Source organism: Eleginops maclovinus, chromosome 12 (genome assembly GCF_036324505.1).
Source record: "Eleginops maclovinus isolate JMC-PN-2008 ecotype Puerto Natales chromosome 12, JC_Emac_rtc_rv5, whole genome shotgun sequence".
Classification (NCBI taxonomy): domain Eukaryota; kingdom Metazoa; phylum Chordata; class Actinopteri; order Perciformes; family Eleginopidae; genus Eleginops; species Eleginops maclovinus.
In genome coordinates this window covers 26711616-26735222 of record NC_086360.1, presented here as the reverse complement: position 1 = coordinate 26735222, position 23607 = coordinate 26711616, and the positions used below count along the sequence as shown (strand labels likewise).

At 45.1% G+C, this 23607-nt stretch overlaps 1 protein-coding gene across 13 annotated transcripts in view; it reads left to right on the top strand.

Moving 5' to 3' along the window:
- Nucleotides 1-23306, top strand: part of fbrsl1 (fibrosin-like 1) — a 310343-nt gene extending 287037 nt beyond the window's left edge. For 5 of the 13 annotated variants that reach the window (XM_063897085.1, XM_063897084.1, XM_063897080.1 and 2 more), the window contains 13 exons: nucleotides 5235-5652; nucleotides 6597-6856; nucleotides 8613-9172; nucleotides 12308-12358; nucleotides 12524-12619; nucleotides 14589-14660; nucleotides 14857-14886; nucleotides 15201-15272; nucleotides 16889-17021; nucleotides 17763-17846; nucleotides 18985-19068; nucleotides 19847-20117; nucleotides 20909-23306. In XM_063897085.1, the coding sequence (XP_063753155.1) occupies nucleotides 5235-5652; nucleotides 6597-6856; nucleotides 8613-9172; nucleotides 12308-12358; nucleotides 12524-12619; nucleotides 14589-14660; nucleotides 14857-14886; nucleotides 15201-15272; nucleotides 16889-17021; nucleotides 17763-17846; nucleotides 18985-19068; nucleotides 19847-20117; nucleotides 20909-22208 (3431 nt within the window). In that variant the 3' untranslated portion in view covers nucleotides 22209-23306. The remainder of the gene's footprint in view (nucleotides 1-5234; nucleotides 5653-6596; nucleotides 6857-8612; nucleotides 9173-12307; nucleotides 12359-12523; nucleotides 12620-14588; nucleotides 14661-14856; nucleotides 14887-15200; nucleotides 15273-16888; nucleotides 17022-17762; nucleotides 17847-18984; nucleotides 19069-19846; nucleotides 20118-20908) is intronic. The other 8 variants (XM_063897093.1, XM_063897083.1, XM_063897081.1 and 5 more) reach the window with 8 other exon arrangements.
- Nucleotides 23307-23607: the final 301 nt, after the last annotated feature.

The window sequence follows — 23607 nt, the reverse complement described above, 5'->3', positions numbered from 1 at the left end:
GGGATTACTAATCGGTTGCTCTTCCCAAGCTTTTTCCAGTTAAATGTGGCATTTCGTTGGAAGTGTATCCGAATTTGTGATATTGGGCAATATAAATAAAAGCTGATGGCTTTGATTGAGCTCTTTCCTGCTTCTCCTCCAATTAAAAGTGTGCACCACGTCATTTACCCTGGCATATGTACCATGAGAGGTGAATGGCATATGCGTCCTGCCGCCATATGGCTGGTGTTTGAATTGGGATCCAAAATGCGCAGGAAAAACGGGATTCATCCGGCATCTCGAAGCTGCCAGCTCTCTGAAATGAACATTAGGGTTCCCAATTTATTCCTGGGCTTTTGACTGTAAACATGTTACAGCTTAACACCCATTCCCACTCTGCTGCCATCCACTCCCTTTTGTCAGCCGCAGCAGAAGAGACGGTGAAATAATTGAACCGTGCCAGCTGTCCCCTCTCCTTTGCTTTTCTTAGCTTACCCCTCGTCCACCGGGCCATTAACATCTCCGAGTGATTTGCAAAAAAAACAACCAACAACGTCGCCTTGGCTCCCCTCGTTACCAGCTTGGAGATGCTTGAGGCAGATTAAACGATGGGAAAGCAAGCCATTTCAACATTTCTCCTATGATTTTATTATTAGCGCAATGATTCAACAGCCCCTTCTGTTCCTCTCAAAATCATTTGGTTGAAAACACCCCACCTTTTTCTTTACCTCACAGCGATGAAGTGTTGATTGGCAAGACTGCGGTTTCCTGCCGTCTGCCAGTATCTGTTATAGCCATCTTCCACAGTCACTCAGTCGTGAGCTAAGCCCGGGCTCTGTGCAGATTGCTTGTCTAGAAAAAAAAACACCAAATCATTGTGAGCTCAACCGTCTACAGCCGCAGAATATTCTGTCAACCAGAGCCAGCGGGAGACGGATCAAGGCAGCGCTCATTCTCTACCTTCTGCATCCTCCAACGTCTCTCAACAGAGACGGCGCTTTATTTAAATACCTGTCTGTTCATGTCCTTATTTTATCAGGGCCCTGACTGTTTATGCTTTGGCACAGCCATGAAGGGAGTGAACCACAGTGTTTGCCTAGTAAATGAGAACACCCAGTGGCCTTAAAGCTTCTCTTAACCCCCCCCCCCCTCCCCCCCTCGTCACAGGCTAGAATTTGCATACCCTCGTATCTAATCTGAAAAGAGCTTTTTGCATATAGGTTGTATTTCCCGAGCTGGCGTATTAAAACTGGCATCGTGGCAGCAGCGAGCGGGTAGTTTATGGGACACACTTATTTGCATTCAGGGCATTAGTGTGCTAGGGTTTTAGCTTATCCATCAGAGTAGAGTTCACATACAAGGAAGTGCAATCATAAGAAAATAAGTTATTAGAGAAGGTAACAAATTCACAATTACACTTTTAGCCAGGGTCCCATTCATAGGTGTGTGTTTAAAATAGATGGATGGTAGATAGGCAGGTAGGCAGGTAGGTAGGCAGGTAGGTAGGTAGGCAGGTAGATAGGTAGGTAGGCAGGTAGGCAGGCAGGCAGGTAGGCAGGTAGGTAGGTAGGTAGGCAGGTAGGTAGGAGTTTTGCCACACAAAGCACATTAGGGTGTCCTTCTGCATAATGATGATGACACACAACCAGTGCGAGTGCAAGCATCTCAAGGCCAAAGCAATTCAAGACCAGCCATTCAGAGCCAGGGGGCCATCTGGCTGCTGGGGGCCAGGTTGGTGCCAGCTCTCCAGATGTTCCATAGGGACAAACAGGGTCACCAAGTGAAGGATATTGTCATCACGAAACAGCTGTATAGCAACACCTTCTTCCACCACATCAGTCATCGCCAGGGACTCCTGTTGACGTCTGCTACCCGAGTCCCTCATCTCCCCCCCCCCCCCCCCCCCTCCCCAACCCTGTTTCACTGTGTGCACGGGGGTAGAACCCAATCCCCCTGAGTAAGCATGGCCAACAGGAACAACTATAAAAAGATCAATACTGGGATGAGATGTCAGCTGGTGAGCAGACCTGCCAACAACCCCGAGGGAACGTCCCCGTCCCCCCCGGTGCACTAACCCAGCTAACAGGAGTGATGTGCCCCCCACCACCACCACACCATCGGGCTGCCCTCCAACCTGCCTGACTGACTCATTCACACCATCTGCTCAGGTTTTGCGGGGCTTCAGGACAACACGAGTACGGCGTGTGTTTCCCGTCGACTGCCTGTGGCTCGCCTGCCTCACTTTATCGAGGGAAGTGTGTTCTATATCCCAAGGAGAAAAAAGGAAGAACAAAAACCCGAAGCTTGGGTTTGGCAGTTTGTCGAAATGCTCCTGAATCCGGTTGACAGTTTTTCGCGGCGAGGGGACAGTGTTTGTGGATGAGACGGTGCCTCCAGGTGACAGCGTGTCAGAGAGGAATTCCTGTCATCTCGTGAGCGCTGCATGTAGGTTTGCACTCAGAATGGCTGCAGCTGAAACAAAAACAAGCTATTAGGGAAAGAGGAACAGTGTTTTCTACCATCAAGTGGTGACAGTTTGCTGCTACCGTTACTCTGCATTATAACTGGAACACATCCGAGGACTCAGAGCAAATAAAGTATTTAAAGGACGTGCTTTGTGATGACGTGGAAGCTATTGTGTTTATCCCTGCTGCAAACTTTCTCTTTGTGTCCATCCTCCGCTGTGTGTGTGTGTGTGTGTGTGTGTGTGTGTGTGTGTGTGTGTGTGTGTGTGTGTGTGTGTGTGTGTGTGTGTGTGTGTGTGTGTGTGTGTGTGTGTGTGTGTGTGTGTGTGTGTGTGTGTGTGTGTGTGTGTGTGTGTGTGTGTGTGTGTGTGTGTGTGTGTGTGATTTTAATGAGGGATGTGTTGGTCTGCACTGATATCTCCCTGCCTCCATTAGAGCCCATTAGAATCATCATTAAGATAACCCGGCGCTCGTTGTGGCCCCGGCTCTCTCCTGCATTAGTTTTAGAAGCCCCTCTCTCTCTCTCTTGTCTCCCTCTCTCTCTCTCTGTCTCGCTCTGTCTGTCTGTCTGTCTCTCTCCCTCTCCCTCTCTCTCTCTTTGTCTGTCTGTCTCTCTCTCTCTCTCCATCTCCCTCTCCTAGTGGTCGTTGGGAGACTTCCCCGCTCTTGTATCACTCGCCTCACATTGTGTCTGGGTAAGAACAGGTTGCCACGGCAACATCACCCAGCGGCGACATTTCAACTGTGGATATTTGCTTCATCGCCTGTTTTGTCTGCGTTCAAGTCTCCCTCTTCCTCTCTCTCTCTCTCTTCCGCTTTCTCTCTCTCCCTCTTCCTCTCTTCCTCTTTCTCTCTCTCTTCCTCTTCCTCGCTCTTCCTTTTCCTCTCTTCCTTCCTCTCTCTCTTCTGCTATCTCTCTCTTCCTCTCCCTCTTTCTCTCTCTCTTCCTCTGCCTGTCTCTCTTCCTCTCTCGCTCTAATCCAAACCCCAGACCCCTATAAATGTGGAGGTCTGTATCTACGCCATTTGAAAATCGTGACACCTTAGCCAGCCCTGGTTCCTCCCATAAAACCGAGGAGCAAAAGGGAGGAGAGGGAAGGGTTGCTCAACAAAAAAACCTAAAATAAAAGCTCTGCCCTGCCTCTTTTATTGGGTCTTTTTATGGGTGTTAGGATCCTTGAGAGATTAAGCAGGCCGTTAATGGGGACTGGATATTCCATTAGCGGGCTGCATGTGGACTCCTCAGCGGCTCCCGGCTCCTCTGGTTTCTTGTTGCCGTGGAGAGCCCGTGGAGATGTTTTAATTGAGGCACTAGTACGCCTCGTGACTGAAGGACTGCTGCTGAGAGAGCCTCCTCTACATCGCTACGTGTACATCTTTCTCTGATTTTCTGCTTGAAACGAATTCCAAACTCTAGTCGTAGCATTGCTCAATATCTTTGTGCACTATTTAGCCTTTCCAGAAGAAGATGTTCTTTCTTTTTCATTAAGATTCATAAGCGCTTTCAGATCCTATTGTGTGTGAAAGGTGTCGAGATGATGCATTTTCTGCCGCTCCCCCCCCCGCCCCCACTACAATAGCATATAATTACAGTCATTAAATGGCACCGGCCTCAGTATGAAAAGTCGTTGTTCGGAGGAATGCTGATTATAAAAGCTTCTTGTCTGTGTGAAAGGGCCCCTGATGAATGGTAAAGACAAAGTGGAGTGCTTTGCTGTAGTTTCACAAATCCCCTGAAAGATCACCGACAGAGGGAGGGGGGGAGTTAGGAAAAGGCGCGGTGGCAGAGAGGCCAAGATAAAGGGCCACGATCTCTCCTCGCAGCACAATTGAAACATAATTATTTCATGCCAGATTGTGTGCTCAGCAAAGCCCTGAATAGGGGCCGACATTTAACTTTAATTAGCCGTGATTTATTCATACTGACTGGATCGCGGGAAGAAATTGGATCATCTGATTATAGTCAAGCATGAAAATGACCTGATTAAACACTTAATGGAACCTAGGGAGACGGAAACGAGAGGAACCTTGGGTGGAAGTCGTTGGGACGGCGTTATATTTGAGAGCCACGGATTATGTGTACGGTACAAGTCTTTGTCCACCGTGATTTCGCCCCAAAAATACTGAAGTGAATCACATTTTTGTACCGTCAAATTGGAGGTACAGGGTCACACAATTTATTCACTGAAGCACTCTTTCCCGCACCAGTCGATCTTAAAATTAGATCTGAGGTAAAGGCTCTACACACATAGTTCTCAGTGGTTGTGTTGTTGTTTTGAAAGTGTTTCCTTGCTGTGATGCAAGAAAAATGTCAGAATTTATCTGATGATAAAGTATCCTATCATGGATAATGGTATCGAATAAAATCACATCGTATGGTTGTTGTTAGATGAAATAAGACGAACCTTCGAGAAACTTTGATTAACTTTAAAGCGTTTGGTTGATGTGCGTAATTATCAATATATACTCCTGTCATTATATCCTCTCAATAAACAGCATAAAGCTATGCTAGGCTTGTGTGTCTCGATTTGATTGAGCTTCAGGGTTTTTTTTAAATCAAAACAGGAAGTGGCTGACACTTCCAATCAAATCATCAAATCAAACTTTATTTGTAAAGCCCAATATCACAAAAGACGTTTGTCTCAGTGGGCTTTACAGATTAAAAGCAAACAACAATTGAAACAGGAAGTTGGTTCCAGAGCACGGGCGCTCGTTAGCTGAACACTTCCATTGTTCCTGAATATTCTCCTCACACGTTGCTCTCTCTCTCTCTCTCTCTCGTCTCCCCAGGTGTGCCGGCGAATGAGTGTCCGGAGTCTAAGCCTTGCAGCGCAGCCAAAGTATCGGGGCTCCAGCGCAGCCAGGAGCAGAGCATCAGTGCGGTGCCCTTCACCCCCCCGGTGCCCAGTCCCACCCCAGCGTCGGCGCCTACGGGCTCCCCGGCCCCGGCTGCAGCGGCGGCCCCCCCAGAGCCCCCTAGGTCGCGCCTGCCCAGCCCGCCTCCTCTCAGCGTCAAGAGGGAGCACCAACCTCGGCCCCCTCTCCCCACCCCCCCCTTGCTGAGGGCTCAACCCCACCCTCAGCCACACCCGCCACACCCGCACTTTCACCAGGACCCCCGGGTTCTGCCGCCCCCGCAGCACCATGCACGGCCAATAATCAGCCAGGTGCATCACCCGCTGCAGTACAGCAGCCTGCACGACATCAGGTACGCTTTCATTCTGCATTCTACACGAAACATGGGCAAAACACGGCTACAAAACTCAAAATCTTTGTTAGAAAACCCACAAAAAGCACACATTCATCACACTACAGCTGCACACACTGATGCTGCATGTCTGGAATAACTGTCAATTAGTTAGTATTGCACTAAAATATCATTTAAAACGGCAACCTGCACGCTTTTGTAATGAATATATATAGTATATATAAGTGTATTCTAACTTATTCTGTGTAGTCTAAAGAATTGGATTTCTACTGTTGTATTTGGCTTCTAATTATTGGATTTTCCTTCATTTTTGCTTTGTAAACATGGTGTTGCAACTACATTTAGGTCCAATAAAGTACTAATCGTATCACTTTGTAAGGAAGCAGAGATTCAGTATCCAGAGACATGTGTTCACTTTGACTCTTCCACCCTCTGTACCTGGATAAAATAAAATGCAGCAATTTCCAAATGATTAGAATGTAGTCCGATGCGACAAGATGCTACACGATATCGACTGCTGTTTTCATGCCGATATTGATTTTCCCGACACTTGTAAACTCGCAATAACCAGCCGTCAGATTTACTGTTTTTCATCGAGCAACGCTCCACAGCACACGGCACAGTCCCCTTCCTCTCTTTCAGTGTCACAAGTTTTATTGGAAAATAATTCTTGTGATGTCAGAGCAAAGTGTCAGACATACTCCCCTTCAGCATTATCAGTTTTATTATTTATAGACATGTCTTTGAGTTCAATTGTTATATTGTTTTTTATTGTATTCTCAAAACTACTGACAATGTTCCCCTGTGTTGGAGTTCAACAGACACGGGAATGGCTGCCGTACATGTAGAGACAAAGATTTAAGAAACGTGTGGAGTTCTTTCCCAGAAATGTAATTTCATTATTCTAAAAGAGAAATGTATTTTCCCCCCTTGTCTCTCTGCAGCCACAGCAGCAGTCCGTTGGGTCTCCCCAAGCAGCACCTGCCCCCGTCCCCCCACCACCACGTCAGCGGGCTCCCGTCCTCCGCCCCCGCCTTGCCTCTATCTATAGCTAACCTCTCTACCTCGCACTATTCCTCCCTCCGGAGCCCGGCCCATCGCCATCCGGCCATGTTTGCAACCCCAGCCACACTGCCCCCACCACCGACCTTACCGACCAACAGTTTAGTGGTGCCCGGGCACCCCGCCGGCACCCCCTACCCAGGTAAAGCCGCGCATCTCACAGGGTGCATGGTAGCTTCAAGGGTTTTTATTATCATGTGCACAGCAGCTACAGGGTAGGTCATGGCGAGGAAAATCTTAAGTCCCGAGCTCCTCCAACAATGCAATATAAGACAAAGTAATAAAATAGAATATAAAAAATGAAATAAACCTAAAACAAATAATGCGTAAAGAGTCAGATAGTGCAGGTATAAGAATATACTATAATAAAGAATATACACAATAAGCTAAAATATGCAAGGAATGTTGAAAGTGATCAAGTATGCAGGATTCTATGTGCATGTAATAGAATTAAATACAATAGAATGAACGTTAAGATTAAATATTGTACAATGAAGTGCAATTAAATCCTGTTTGCTCTGCGAGTAACTCTTAAGAAAGCAAATTAAATACATTTCAGTGCAGACACAAAGTGCTAGGATATATAGTAGTTTAAGAAGAACAAACACTGGGTTTTTTCATTTCAAAATGCTGCAAACAGCTGTAATATTTAATACATATAATATTGAAGTTCCAAGACTGGCTTTCAGTGTCTTTTTTATTTTAGTTTCATGAAAACAAATGTATTATATTAGGTTTATCAGAACTGTCAACACATTTAGCTGCATCCTCAAAATACTGATGTAAAATAGCTGTTTGTAACATAGTGTAAAGCCCCCTTGATACTCCAGGGTGTGTTTTATATTCAGGTTTAGGAAGAATTATGAAACAAAAATGCAAAAGTACCAATCGTTGTAGATCTAGTTTTCATCCTGTTATAATTAGCTAATGACAAAATCTGGGTCATATGGTGTTTAAATTAGACTCGTAAGTGTTCTTATTTGATTTTCTGTTATGGTAAGTGTGCATTTACTACGTCTCTTTACCTTTTTATCCTTTAATTCTGTATATTTTTCCCATTTCTTAATTATCATGGCATATTGGCATTACAACTTTTATACAGGGAGCTGAAAAGCATGTTACTTTGATGTACTTCATATAATTTAATACATGGAAAGATGTTTTAATGAGCTTTCCAGATGGAAGTTGTATAAAACCCTTGCAGAGTAAATAATAAATGGTGATTTTGCATTGATGTCTAAAGTACTGTAATGTAAAACATGAAATGCTAAAGCTCCTTGCAAGAAAGTAAGCCAGTTTAAGAATGCTTTCCTAAGAAGTGACTCTGGAAATGTCAGGCTAGCAGTCTAGTTAGCATGTGGCTACATATACCCCAAATAACCTCATGGCTAGTTGGAAAGATGCAAGCAAACCACACTAAATAAATCAGAACATTTTAAAAAGCAATCCTCTCTCTGCCTTATTTTCTCTGGAGGAGAGCATCATACTTCCATTCCTAAGATGGACTATCTTTATGGAAGCTTAGTAATTTCAGAGGAGGTGATGAGGTCACTGTCTTGAATGCCATACTGGAAAAATGTCATCTAGCAACTGGACAATCATCACAGCTGGAGACATCTGAAAGCAGCACTTTACCAGTCAGCAGATGAAAAACGCTGCACTCGGTCTGCAATCTGATGGCACCCCAACAACCAGAATTATGTTTTTTCGCTTGCCAACAAAATGTGATTTATAACGATTTGATAATACGTTTAACAATTTTCCCCAAAAACAAGCTGCAAACAGAAGGGAAAAAATATCTCCAGTGATGATGGTTGTCTCTAAAAATCTGTAATAGTGGAGGGAAAGAGTGTGTGTGTTTTCTGCTGGGATGACTCTTGGTTCTCTCTTGTCTTTAGATACCAGCCTGTTGATATCATTCAACCAACCTATCATGTATTGCCAGCCTCATTCGGGGATTCTGATTGGCACATTGTCACAGGCAACTCTCTTACCACCACCAATGAGTCCCCACGTAGAAAACCCTCACAGCATGAGCTGGAGAAACAGAGAATGCCAGGTGACTATTTCCTCTTCTTCCCTTGTTGTGAAAACTGACTCGGCGCCCGTGCCTCTTTTTTTTTTTTCCTGTGTCTTCCCTCTCTCCCCCCCGACCCCCCTTTGTTATTTCTTTTTGTTTTGGTTTTCCTCGCTCTCCTTTCTCACAGAGCATGACCTCCTGAGGCAGGAGCTGAACAACCGCTTCCTGGTTCAGAGTTCAGAGCGGGGCCGGGGGCCATCCGCCTCTCCACTGGCCCCCGTGTCGCTCCTGAGGGCCGAGTTTCACCAACACCAGCACATGCACCAGCACCAACACACCCACCAGCACACCTTCACGCCCTTTCCCGCCAGTCTGCCCCCGGCCGCCATCCTCACCCCGCCCACCGCACCCCCCATGGTGCGTACGCAAGCCAGAAATGTGAGGATAAGTAAAAACTAAATTAAACAACTCCCTTAAAATCCCCCCCCCCCTCGTTCCAATCTCTTCTGCAATCAACTACTCCCTTTTTTCCTTATCCCAAAATTCACCGAATATGTCCCATAGCTGCAGAACCCCCCCCCCCCCCCCCACCTTAAAAAAAATTAGGAGGCTGATTCAGTTTGAATGTTGATTTTTGATTTCTGTCTTGCTGCTAAAATCTGAAATGGGATGAAAATCTACGAACATGAAATCTGTTTCAAGAAAAAATGCTGTACAGATTTCACATACGGGCTGCCACCTGCCTATACAAACACACACACACACACACACTCACGCACGTGCTGGCAGCTAGCTGTTAGCAACTTCCTCCTCCTGATTGAAAACACACACACACACTACAGTAACTGTACATACACAGCATGCATTACTTTTCAAAGAGGGCCATTTTCCGACATGTCAGAGTACATTTTATCTAAATGATTCACCCCCCCCATTTTCAACTTTTGACTTTGGCTTTTTGTTCAGTGTTTGCGGAGGATCAAAAAACAGAACAGAATTGCCTGAAGGCGGTTCTTTTCAATTGTTTGCATATGGACATGTTTTAATGCTTTTCAGTGTTTTCATTTCCCCCGTTCACAAGGAGCAACAAAGGCCCTGTCAAATGTGTGTGTGTGTGTGTGTGTGTGTGTGTGTGTGTGTGTGTGTGTGTGTGTGTGTGTGTGTGTGTGTGTGTGTGTGTGTGTGTGTGTGTGTGTGTGTGTGTGTGTGTGTGTGTGTGTGTGTGTGTGTGTGTGTGTGTGTGTGTGTGTGTGTGTGTGCGTGCTTGCAAATGCAGTCGGTCGAATTACCTCATTGTAGATGAAGGGGGGGGGTGACATCACTGGAAAAATGTTTTGATAATGTTTGTAATTGCTTCCTTGCTTTGACATCTGGAGGGGGGGGGGGGTCAAACACTGGCAGATTAGTACAGGGAAGGAAAAGAAAAAAGGTTATTCATCCATCATTTGACAGCTGATTCAGGCGGGGCCTCCATCGGTAACTTTTCAGCATTAGTCTAATGGATCTAATCCATCATGTCATGACCTCTGATTAAGAGTCTGTGGTCCCATTAAGGCCCCCAGTCCCCCCACTCACCCATCGTGTTCATTAGAAATCAAAGCTTGGGTATTTATGGCTCAGATAAGTATAGAGACCGCTCTTTAGCCAGCACACATGCTACGTTATCTGGTCCGCTGCTCATTCCTGACATGGAAGGAATTACACACAGCCCTCCCTTTGAAGATGAAAGAGGCGATTTTCCTCATCTCACTAATGCTGGGCATTATGTAGCCCATGATGTACACACACACACACACACACACACACACACACACACCACCCTGGTTGTTTTGTAAAGATGGGATTTAAGAAAGCTTTTAATGTCTTTTTTAATTGAACGTGTGTAATAATGAACTGTTCTCCCTTTCCTTCCTCCCCTCTTCCTCTCTCTTGGTATAGCAGTAATGATGATGATGATGTTGTTTGACTGTATTTTAATGAAAGTCCAGTTGTCTCCTTTTTTGATTTGATCCTGCTCTCAAGACATGTCATTTCAACAATCCAAAGCGAATTGCTGTGATTAATGAAATTGTGAAGCCTCTATTTATGTTTATTGTTTTACACCCTCCAGCAGCTGGCTTGCCAAATTAGTGTTTTGTGCCCCTTTGCGACTCCCCCCCCACACACACAAAGAATATCCTTAATTTTTACAAGATGAACTATTAAATCTTTAATTTGCCGAAGCTGTTTACTATAAAAACGTTGACGGGCGCTGTAAATAACACGAGCACAGATTCTCCAGTTTTTACTTTTCCTTTATTTTTTACAAGGCCGTAAAGCGACCAAAATGCCTCTCCGAGTGTCAGACATTAAAACCCGCCGCGCCTCCAGAAATGCAGAGGAGCTGTTTAATGAGCTCGGAAGCCGGCTCGGCGTTTCCTCTCAGCAGGCTGCCTGTCTTTGATTTGGTCCCATTATCGCCCACAAACAGCTCCGCCGTGGCTCGCGCTGCTGCAGCCATTTTCGGTGCAGATGTGAATGGCTCTACTTTTACCAGAGGGCCCCCTGACCCAACCTCCTCCCCCCACATCAACCACCCGTGTCGCTGCACACACAGAAACACCGATTCATACCCACACATTTCCCTTGCTTTACGTAAACCCAAAACATCTGCTCCTGCCAAGAGGGCTTTGAGAAAACACTCGCAAAAAGTACCTGCGAATGGTTTGTGTATTTGCGGAATAGGAATAAGTTAGTGTCACTCGTAATTAGCCCGGTCCAAAATAAAGAGCCAGTATTGGCTTGAGAACAGATGTACAAAGTCTCCATTCATACACGAGGCAACGCTCTCCCTCCTTCCGATCCTTCTCGGCTTACTGACTAGATTCCCATGTGTTCGGGGCAAGATCAGAAAATATTTTGATACCACAGTTTTTAAACGGCAAATTCTGGATTAGTCTGCTATGCATTAGCTCTTAGGTTCCCTCACATCACTCCAGCGTGTCAAGACTTCATCGGTTTCACGCTGGTCCGTCCTGAATTAGCTTCAGCAAATGTCATCTCAGCTTGAATCATAAAAGACAGACTCAAAACAGTTGTTCTTTCTATGACTTTATGGACAGAGATTTGGGATTCATTTTCATTTGGAAGTCTGGATTTCTAACACCTAAAACAAGCTGTGCGTCTCCACCTTCTCCCCTCACGTCTATACCATCGGGGCCCGAAAAAGAAAGCAGTCAAAGGCAATTAGATTCACATTTCTACAAATGTTCCAGTGAATAGAAACGACTGGTTTTAAAATAGTCTGATTCCACGAGCCGGGCCTCCACGCCTAAACCTCTGTACGCTCAATTGGAAAATCATGAAGGCTGTCTTCATCGTATTGTTAGCAATTTAACTGCCTGTCTGACCATGCAGTTGAACTAAACCCATGACCGGTGCAAGCCAGCTGTTTTTCTCCAGGGTTTATTATCCTGGATGAGAACCAGTTACAGATGTTGATCATGTGTTTTGTTTTTGTAATGAAAGCTTGTTATTTAACGCTCTTACGTGAAGGATTTTATTTCCTAATTCTTTCCTCTTTTTATCTTCCAGTACGACAAATACACCCCCAAACTGGACAATCCATTCATCAGACATTCAAACGTGAGTTTCTTTTCGTTATTCTTATTCAAATTTGTTATTTGCATTGGGCAAATCAAATACCTGACGTATTTGAATGTTGCCCTGAGTAAGTCCTACACGTATCTCTGTCTGATTTTGTTTTGTGTCTTTTTTTTTGTCTCTCCCATCCTGCTCTTTCCTCCCCAGTTCTTCCCCTCCTATCCCCCCACCATGCCAGGCATGCCCCCGCTGCTCCCACACTCAGGACCCTTCAGCTCGCTGCAAGGAGCCTTCCAGCCCAAGGTCAGCCCCACACCCCCACCCTCAGAACCACCGCCTGTACACAACTAAAACACCCCACTCAATGCTTGATAAAAAGACATGCACTCGAGGAAAGTTACCCTTTTATCAGCTGAGATAGATTTTTGTCTTACTGCATGTAAAGGGTGGCAACTTTCACTAACGCAACTCATTTAGCAACCACAGACTAAGAGAATATACATTTTATGCATAAAGGAACCAAATAACCGTTAGAATTACATAACAATTTCATATCTGTGGCAAACAATTGGAAGAATGGGTCTGGTATAGAACAGAAAACACTACGTATGACCCTGCTGTTAGACGTGACAAATAATGTAGTTATGAGTAAATAATAGGTTTTTTAAAAAGTATTATTTCAGCACAATTTCACTTTTGGGGGTTTCCGTTTCCTGTAGTGTGTTATATAGATTTTGGTGCATGTAAATGGTCTGCAAAGGCTAAAGTTCCCTCCAGGGTTTCTCCTAAAATACCTTCTGTTTTCTGTCTTTGGTTAAGAGAAGCAGCAGAGCTTCGTTCACCAAAGATGTGAACAAGATTGTAATGAATCTCACCCCATCCCATTTAAATCCGTCTGTAATACTCCATCAGGCTCCACTGGACCTGACCCGAGCCAAGACAGGCCATGACACAGATGAGACAGTGATGTTAGGGAGAGTGAAGGGGAGAAGATGTAGGATGCAAAAAAGGGGGGAGTCTGTCTGGCAGATGCCCAGCGGCTGTGACCCGGTGTAAGCCACCAATCAAAGCTGGCCTAAATCCGCTGGCCGGATTCCCAGGGGGCTCTGTCATGGAGGGGGGCCCCTTTTGTAGAAGGCCCCTCCAGATGGTTCTTGGAACAGTCTTGTGTGTCCAAAGCCCCTGCTAAGTATTCTTGGAGAGTATAGCTAGGGAGGGGGGCGCTCGGGATGTGTGTTTGTGAGCGAGGGTCACCCTGCAGGATCTCCTTCTCCACGATGTGTCGGGATGGATTAATACGGCTGATCCGGGCACTCCAAAGACTTAGAGATGGGGGAGATGTTGTTACTCTGACACGGCTCAGCGCCTGCAGCATCATCTCGGTTTTATCTACTGACATCAGCCATGCAGAAGCAGTCGTTGAGGATTAGTGAGCTACTGTAGGAGGATATAGGGTTACTGTGATGCTAGCACCGCTAAAGCTAAAGGGCCTTCTAGTGTTTCCATGCCACGGGTATCAATCATTATTTCCATGTAACGCTTCCTGTATAACGTTGACATTCCTTCTCTGAATTATCATTCAAAGGCTGCGCGGCATGTCTATTCATTACACTACATTATATTTCATTAAGCTATCCAAAGCGACTTACAATAAGTGCAATCAGTCGTGAAGGTACAAGCTTTAAACAGCGAGTACATTAGCTGTCAATAAGCCGATCCATTTGTTTGCGACAATACATACATTTCACACGTTCATTTTTTTCAAATCTGGTATTCCTCCACAGTTAAAGATAAAAGTAAGGCTACAATAACATAGTTGGCATAACACTAGTAGAAACATTGACTCCAGTGATGGCTGCGTAAAACTGTTTCCCTCTCATGTGATCCAAATATTTCAAATAAATCAAAATGTATTGATAGAAAATAAACATACATTTCACAATTTGTCAGATTTGTAGGCTTTAGTGGTTCAAAAAATCCTTTTCACTACAATCATCAAGGTTAAAATCATTTGAGAAAGTTGGTTTAATATTAAAGAGGAGCTGATTGAAATCGATGAATGATTTCAATCAAATTGAGGATACAGTTAGAGGTGGAAAAAAAGAAAGCAAATAAGGGGAAGTCACAAAATATGGCGACAGACATTCAAATCATCAAGGCTTAAAATAAAGATTATGAAATGACAGTAATATGTGAACACCTTGGTGTACATCCTGTTTTTCTTTACAGTGTCTGATGGTTTTCTGTTTCCTTTTGTCTCTCTTTCTGTCAGGCATCTAATTCCATTGACGTTACGGGACGTCCCGGAGCAGTACCTCACACACTCCTGCAGAAGGATCCACGGGTGAGCATCGATAGCATCCTGTCGGCCCACCTCTGTGTCTCTTACTGTTGTACACACTGTCTGTTGTTCAAAGAGATGTGAATGCATGTGTTTGCATAAACAGCTTTTTGAGACACGGTATTTTTCCCTGCAGAACTAAATATTCTCTTTCTATGTTTGTTTGTTTATGTTAACGATTGTCCTTTTGTCCAAACAGATATCAGATCCATACAGGACGTCCGTCAGGGTAAGTGGTTTCCTTGTTCATCTTTGATAAAAATGGTTTCATCTCTCTGGCCAGGCCACAAAGTCTAAAACTGCAAATTCTTCAAACACTCCTGATCAAGGAAGTTCATGGTTTTGGCTGAATTTAAGGGTAGCTTTGAGGTCTCATTGGACTAAAGTCAGGGTTAGATTTTTCTTAATCCGTTGCCTGGTTGAAAAATTCTGACGAGTTCCCACTTTGTAGTTTGGCCAGAAAAATCTCAATGCCAGAATCCATTTTTAGCTCCTTATTATCAAAGCCAGCAGGCTAACCTCAGTTTCTCTCTAAATTTTTAGAAACCTGGCAAGTGGTGCGCAGTGCATGTCCAGATCGCATGGCAGATCTACCACCACCAGCAGAAAATGAAGGTGCGTGAGACGGATAACGATGTCTTTCAGGAATCCTGCTGTCATGTAAAACCAGATACAGTGTATTGGTAAAGGAATAAGTGAGGCTTGTCATGTCACAGTTGGATTTGTACCTGTAAGATAATCTATAATGGTGTTCAGAAAGTCCATCTGGGTTGAGAAAAGAGGGTCCAAAAAAGTATCAGAATGCTGTTAAGGTTAATAAACATTTTAATTATTAGCAGAATTAAAGGATTTGTGCATGGCTAAATGCATTTAAAGAGAAATAGACCGATCAAAAACCACTACATTTATAGCACAAATTCAGTAGGTGACCAAAGTGGTGCAGTGATTACTTATTTTTGGAGGCCGGCGCAGAAGTTAGCATCGCAAGGGCTCCCTGGAACAAAGAGCAATGTGATTTTTCCATTGAAATTCACAATATTGCAGTAAATATGACCTGTGGCAAACACACGTTTATGATACTTCCACATTTGGATATTATTTCTACACCTTAACACGACTTTAAATCACATTTCTGAAGCATAAATGCAAGTAAAAAGCTAAAATAAGGTTATAAAGTCAGAGTCACATGCCTTCAAATCAACACCGCTAAGCTAAAGGCGGCTAATGCTCGGCATAATGAGTTTTAATTGTCTCATTTTGACACTTGTTAGCAACTGCTGTTTTTAAGACATGTATAAAGCTTCATCAAATGGAATTACCAGAAAGTAAAAGGTTAACCTTAGTCTATAAAAGAACATCGGCATGGCTACTCATCACCAAAGCTAAGCTAACAGCAGCTAGCTTTCTGCTTGATGATGTTTAGGAGTCTCATTTAGACACATCACCAACGCTATGCTAACAGCAGCTAGCTTTCTGCTTGATGATGTTTAGGAGTCTCATTTAGACACATCACCAACACTAAGCTAACAGCAGCGAGCTTTCTGCTTGATGATGTTTAGGAGTCTCATTTAGACACATCACCAACGCTAAGCTAACAGCAGCTAGCTTTCTGCTTGATGATGTTTAGGAGTCTCATTTAGACACATCACCAACGCTATGCTAACAGCAGCGAGCTTTCTACTTGATAGTGTTTAGGAGTCTCATTTAGACACTTTAACAACAGCTGTTTTAAATCCACCGGTGGGGTATTTACTGATGTATTTTATGAAGTGTTTTCCACAGATCTTATTTCAGGAATTTAACACATCCATTGACTTTGAGACGAGGGAACAGGATGTAGTAAAATGCTAATTAATTTCCGTGTTTTAGACCTCGATCCTGCACCACTCCTTATGTAATTGTATCGATGATTTGGACACAGACAAAAATATTTGTGTGGAGGATGGTGTGGCCTTGCCATGGAGATCCTCTGCTTATTCCAATGGTGTCGGCCATTCTTGGGCTTTGAAACCCCATAAACAATGATATAGTTTTTTCTAAACAGCTTATATATATTTGTATAACACTGTTAGCTACAATTTAAGACATGGAGCCATTGATGATGTATCTGTCTTCCACTGATTTCTCACTAAATGTAGCCCAAGGATTAATCCTGTCTTTGGAAATGTTCTGTACTGTCTAGACACCTAATTGTCCTTCTTTGTCTCACTCTGCTTCTCTCTGGACTACAGCAAATGCAGCTGGATCCTCACAAACTTGACATGAATGGGAAGTTGGACCTGTTCAGTCGACCTCCAGCTCCTGGAGTGTTCCCAGGGTTTCCATACCCTCACGACCTGGCACGACCCCTCTTCTCTTCCACAGGTCAGTAAGGACTCCGAGTGTCCAATGCCATTTGTGATGATTTAAAACACTCAAATTATCCGAAACCCTTCCAGTGCCATTTTTGTCTTTATGTAAATGAGCTTTTTAGCTGCAAATTATTCCGCCACCACTGTAATGAACTGACATGAGGGTTTTTTCCCCCCTCCTCCTCTCATGTAATGTTCACTTAATTATAGTGCTTTTGTAGCAAATGTTTTGCCAGTTAGGGAGTCAGATATGTCTATGAATATGGATGACTCTCAGTGAGGTAATTGACTGATTTGCCCTGCGTTGGAGGGCAACAGAGAGGCGAACAGCCTTTGACTGGTAATTATGCAGTGGTGTGTCAGAGGTACTCCTGTAATTGGTTCTTTCATTAACAATTCATGGAATATGGGCGACGGTATCAGTGTTTTGTGAAAGAGGCCAGCTTGTTGCACAGTCAGGAAATGACCCCAATACGCCACTATAGACTGACGTGCAAACAGGCTGCAATAAGAGCTAAATATCAATAGCTCATTTGCTCAATGGCACTATTCAGCCATCCTCTAGCCTACATGTATATTCAACAAGTTTTGATGCAGAAAATATGTGTTAATATATACTCACATTTACATTTGGAGCCCTGGCTAATCACAGGGGGCAGATTGTATCCATGAGAATATTTCCTCTCTGCATGGCCAGTTAGAGGATGTATAACTGGATAATAATAACCCTGTTATATCCTCTCTTTTCTGATAGGCCCTGGCCACCCTGCCCCCTCTCCGTACGGCCATGTCCCCCACCCCAGCGGCTTCCTGCCTCCTAGCCATTTGGCAGGTAAGTGTAAGTAACCCCACATTTAATTTTCTTTATACATGTATCTCCTCCTTCTCTTTGTCTCTTTGTCACCCATTCACTTCCTCTCTTTTACATCATTGATTAAAACACATTACAAGACACCAGGGTGTGATTTAAAGCATATTTTATAATAAATAATTAAAAATTAAGGGTTATATTGGGTCCATTTGGGTCCGTCGGTTGCAGCATTTCTTTAAATCATGGCAATGGGTAATGGTGGCCATCATATATTCATACATATGATTCATAGCACAGTCTTAAATAACTGTCTAGTCTCCCTTGTTTTCGTTGCACAAGCTATATGCACTGCAGCAACATATATGTTCGTTTCTATATGCTTGCAAAGGGTAGATAATATTGGATTTATTTGTCCATTTAATTTATTCATTCATTTATTTTCCGCCATCCCATCCCGACACACTGTTTTGGTTCAGAGTGGCAAGTTGATTTCATGCAATAAGCCCTCGAGTCAATCCATTTTGTGCTTATGAATACATGGTGCACTGAGGAGGAAGATTTAGCGAACAAAATGTTCCTGCGTGGGGAATTCATGTGTGAGGCAGAGGAGACTTCTTAATTGTTGTCTTTTTCTAATACATTAGCAAAACCCCGAGCTGAAAATCCTTAAACCCCTAAGCTGTTGATAAGTCCTGCTTTTCCTGATGGATTTTTTCCCCCTGAATTAAAATCAGGACTGCAAATTATCAGTTGATGAACTTCTCCGCGTAAAATGTTTGTGGTATTCTTTTAAGTTTTACAGGCTGCTACATTGGAGCCAAAACCAACCCCTTTTTCCCTAATTGAACCATTGTGGTCCGTCTAGTCTAATTCTAACAGCGTCTAATTCCCCTTGTCCTTTTCAGTATTGTCTATTTTCAGCCCAAACAACAACTCTAAAGTAAAATTCCCCCCCATCAGGGTCAGGGACTCTCCTCTCCAGTTAGTGAATCTAGCATCCAGAGACCTGGCCGCTGCAGGATTACCATTCAGAGAGCTAGGGTGGCAGCGCCAAAACATCATCACAGCTCGCTTGTAAGAGAAAAGCCGAGTGGAATGGGCTGGTGTCGGGGCGAGCACCGCCAGCCCCCCCCCTTTTTGCTAATCCCTGTTTGGCATTTTACAGATCCTTTCAGTCGCTCCAGTTCCTATGGCGGCCTCGGCAACCTTTCAACCAGTGCCTTCGGAGGATTAGGCAACCCCTCGCTTGGTAAGCGCTGGCCCCCCTCTCCAACCCCTTTCAACCTGGCCCCTGTGGCCCGGTAACAGAGCAGTGCAGGGCTAGCGTTAGACCACCAGGGAGAGAGCCAGGAGGGGAAGAAATAAAAACACTTAGCTCTTAGTTTCTGTGTCAAAACAGTCCCAAGCTCAGGGAGGCCCAAAAACCTCCTCCCTGCCTCCACTTCATCCACCAACCACGTCCCCAACAGTCTGGCTTTAATCTGGTGGCGCTGCTGCCAACAGGCTCTCTCAGGGCCGCTGTTTGGTGGCAATTCATCTATTAATTATTTGACAAGCCCCTTCTGCACCACCATGGAGGGCTTTATCTCTCCCCACCCCCCCTCCATGCATCATTCTCTCCATGGCTTTCTCTCTTTCTCTTCATCCCTCCTATGTGTGTGTGCCAAAGCCTGTTGTGAAAATGGATGTGATTGGAGTAGACATGCTGTGGAATGCTAAGGTCTCCCTCGGCTTTTCACAGCCTCTCAACTCCACAGGGCAAGTGAGTCTCCCCTGTTCATCCAGTGCAAAAAAGAAAAGAAAAGGAGAACGAGGGGGGGAAGCCCTTTAGTCCAAATGGTGGGGGGGAGCCATTAACCTCTAACTCTTTCAAACAGATTCAGTGAGAGAACCTCCAGAGACAAAGACAAAAGGCGCTTTTTGTTGTTGAGTCTTTCTCATCTCATGTGTCCTCAAGAAGGTTTTGTGCCCAATTAACTTACAGTGGATCCCACGCCTGTCTCTCCCCCCCCCCTCTCTCTCTCCAGGGTCCAACAGCATGTTCGGCACCAAAGAGGGGCCAGGAGGAATGCCCACATTCGGCAACCCCCACCACGACACCTGGAACAGACTACGACGCACACCGCCATCTTTCCCGACCCCGCCACAGTGGCCCAAAAGCGCTGACGCAGAGAGGAGCAGCTCGGCCAACAGCCACGAGAGAGAGAGGGAGAGGGAACGGGAGAGAGAAAGAGAAAGGGAGAGGGAACGGGAGAAGAGAGAGTCGTCTGTCGGGAAAGAGGAGAAGGATAAAGACAGGTGAGATTGAGGTGGAGGTACGGAATAAGAGGTTAGAGTTAAGGAATAAGTGAGGCTTGCATGTCACAGTTGGATTTGTACCTGCACCACCAGCATGAAAGGAAGGTGCGTGAGACGGATAACGATGTCTTTCAGGAATCCTGCTGTCATGTAAAACCAGAAACAGTGTATTGGTAAAGGAATAAGTGAGGCTTGTCATGTCACAGTTGGATTTGTACCTGTAAGATAATCTATAATGGTGTTCAGAAAGTCCATCTGGGTGGAAAAAAAAGGGTCCAAAAAATATCAGAATGCTGTTAAGGTTAATAAACACTTTAATTATTAGCCGAATTAAAGGATTTGTGCATGGCTAAATGCATTTAAAGAGAAATAAACCAATCAAAAACCACTTCATTTATAGCACAAATTCAGTAGATGACCAAAGTGGTGCAGTGATACTTATTTTTGGAGGCCGACGCAGAAGTTAGCATCCCTGGAACAAAGAGCAATGTGATTTTTCCTTTGAAATTCACAATATTGCAGTAAATAAGATCTGTGGCAAACACACGTTTATGATACTTCCACATTTCTACACCTTTTAAATCAAATTTTTAAAGCATAAATGCAAGTAAAAAGCTATAAGGCTATAAAGGAACTACATCACAGTCACATGCCTTCAAATCCACACCGCTCAGCTAAAGGCGGCTAATGCTCCGCACGATGAGTTTTAATCGTCTCATTTTGCCACTTGTTAGCAACCGATGTTTGTAAGACGTGTATAAAGCTTAACTAAATACATCGTGTCATTGCAGGGATTCTGTGGACCGCAATCGCCACTCCAACCGTTCGTCTCCGGCCTCGGCACCGGTCAGCTACCAGATCAGCAGCCTGATCCGCTCCAACAGCCAGAACTCCTGTGACTCGGGGCGACACCACAGCGGCAGCGTGGATCGGGTACGCGAGGCGGAGAAAGAGCTGCTGGAGCGCCACAGAGAGTCTTCCACGCTGGGCGACGTGAAGGTGAAGGAGAGCCGCTCGCCGGGCAAGGAAATGCTGGAGAGGAGATCCTCAGAGGACTCCATCAAAACCACTCAACGATCTCCGTCCCCCTACTCCAAGGCGGGGATCAACGAGCAGGGCATGAAGATGGCAGGTGGGCCCCCGCCTACGCTCAAGGACAGCGACCGGAAGGAGCCGCCGATAGAGCTCCTCCACAAGGTGAAAAATGACATGAAGATTAAGGAGGAGAGGAAGGAGGAGCAGGAGGTCATGGTGGTGAGTTCTGAGCCTGCACCTCAACCACAACCCCAATCTCTTCCTCCTCAAATCAGCCAGACTATGAACCCGCACCACCACCACCCGCCGTTAGCCCACCAGGCCCCTCTCCCCTCACATCGAGGCAGTGACCTTTCAGCTCCAGGCATGCACGGCGTCCCCATGGCTCACTCTCTGCCTCTCTCCATGGGGGGCATGCCTCAGATGGGCAGCCTTAACGTGCTAGATCGGGCTCGTATGGCTCCCTTTATGGGTGTGAGCCCTCTTGCGGGAAGGGAACGCCTCCCCCACCCGTCCTTCCCCTGGGACCCGCTCCGAGAGGCGTACCGCAGCCTGGACCTGCAGCGGCGCATGGACTTCCAGCTCAGGGCGGAGCAGGGCCACCGCTTCCCCAGCATGTACGAGCAGGAGAGAGCGTACCGCGAGAGGGAGGCGCACGACTACTCCCACCACGAGCACCTGTTGGAGGTGCGCCGGGAGCACGAGAGGATGAGGCAGCAGGCGGAAGAGCGAGAGCGCCAGCACCTGAGGGAGGAGCTAGACAGAGCGCGCCTCCATCAGCTGCACCAGTCCCCGATGGAGGGCCATCTACCCCACATGCCCCCTTTTATGCCCCACCTAGGCGGCATGCCCTACCCTAGACTCAGCCCCTCTACGGGACACAACGGCCCCTTGAACAGGACACCCCCCACGGCTGCATTAAGCGCACCTCCACCCCTTGTGCCAGCTGGCAGTGCCAGGCCAGTCTCACCCAGGAGGACTACCCCCCTCACCTCCACCCAGGACCCCCGGGACTACTCGCCATCTCGCAACCCCAAAGAGGTAGAGGCTCGGTAGCTTCTTTAAAAAGCCTGTCAGCCCCCTAATCTGAACAAAATGCACTGCTCTCCCCCAGGAAAGAGCAAACCTCCCTAAGGGAAAGGGTATGATTGTACAAAGTAAAGGTGTGTCAGGCTGATTAAGCACATGCCATGACTTTATTTTTAACGGACTGGAGGTGGAACAATGTCGGTAAAGAGAACATAAATATGTGTATGTTTATATCCGGCTTAAATATTTGATAATTATTAATATATTAATCAAATACCTTTTTTCAGCTTTGTGCGAAAAAGAGAGGTCCTGAAATGAGTTTGTACATTTCCTATCCTTGTTCCGTGTATAGATATCATTTCTATGAATTTTATGTATTTGTGCATTAGTCACGCCTTTTACAATATTTATCCCAGTTGACCGTGAGACATATCCATTATGACCCACTGTAAAGACTGGATTTAATTTCAACTTTCAGTAATTTAACCTCATGGTACCAGGATATCCTCAATGATGACAATACGGATTTTTGTTTTTGCCTTTGAGATATGCAGATAAATATATATTATGAGGTCTTTGTTCAGTCTCTGATGTAAATAACCTGTTGATATTTCTTCGCTGCAGAATTACCGTGTACATTTATTAGTCTTTTTAACCATTTCTAGAAAAATGAAATGAAATTAAACATGGAGGGGGGGATCACGTCCCGGTTGGATATCATGGAAACAGACAAGCCTGGCCAATGGGTGTTTGACTGGAGGGTGTTGTAAGGGGGGCCTACAAGGATCATCTGCAATCTATGCAAAGCAGCACACAGCACCCTTATGAACCCGGAGGGAGCGGACGATACCGAGAGACTCTTGGATTAACACATGTTTGTAGAAAAAGGATGGAATTATGAAAAGACTACCAAGTCAAAAACTGGACCAGCCCCGGACAGAAAAATAAGGACACTTTTTTTTGAGTGGGCGGCTAAACGGACTTTCTCTGTCAACCTTGTGGTGTTGTGCAGTTGTTTTTCTTAGACTCTTGTATACAAAACAAGTAGAGTTTTAGGCGTGCAAAAAAATGAAAATGAACATTCTTGGTTTAAAATGTACGGAATAAAGTTTGGACCTAATGTCATACATGTGTTGCTCTCTGCTCCTTATCCGTTGTCAGTGCGGACTGCGAGTACTGGATTTGTCTCTGAGCCAAACCGACTGAGGGGAATGTTGATGCGAGGTTGATAAGTTTGCCAATAACACTTGTGTCTCTGTTTTCAGCATTTAGAGTATTTGCTCATCTGATATCAAGCCATTACTTTGAAATCATAAAGGCAACAGAATTGGCCGGCAGAGCAGCCTGAGCCATGAGATCATTTGACCATAATCTGTCATACATGGGCTGCACAGCTCTTCAGAGGGGGATCGATGAGATTGGGCCA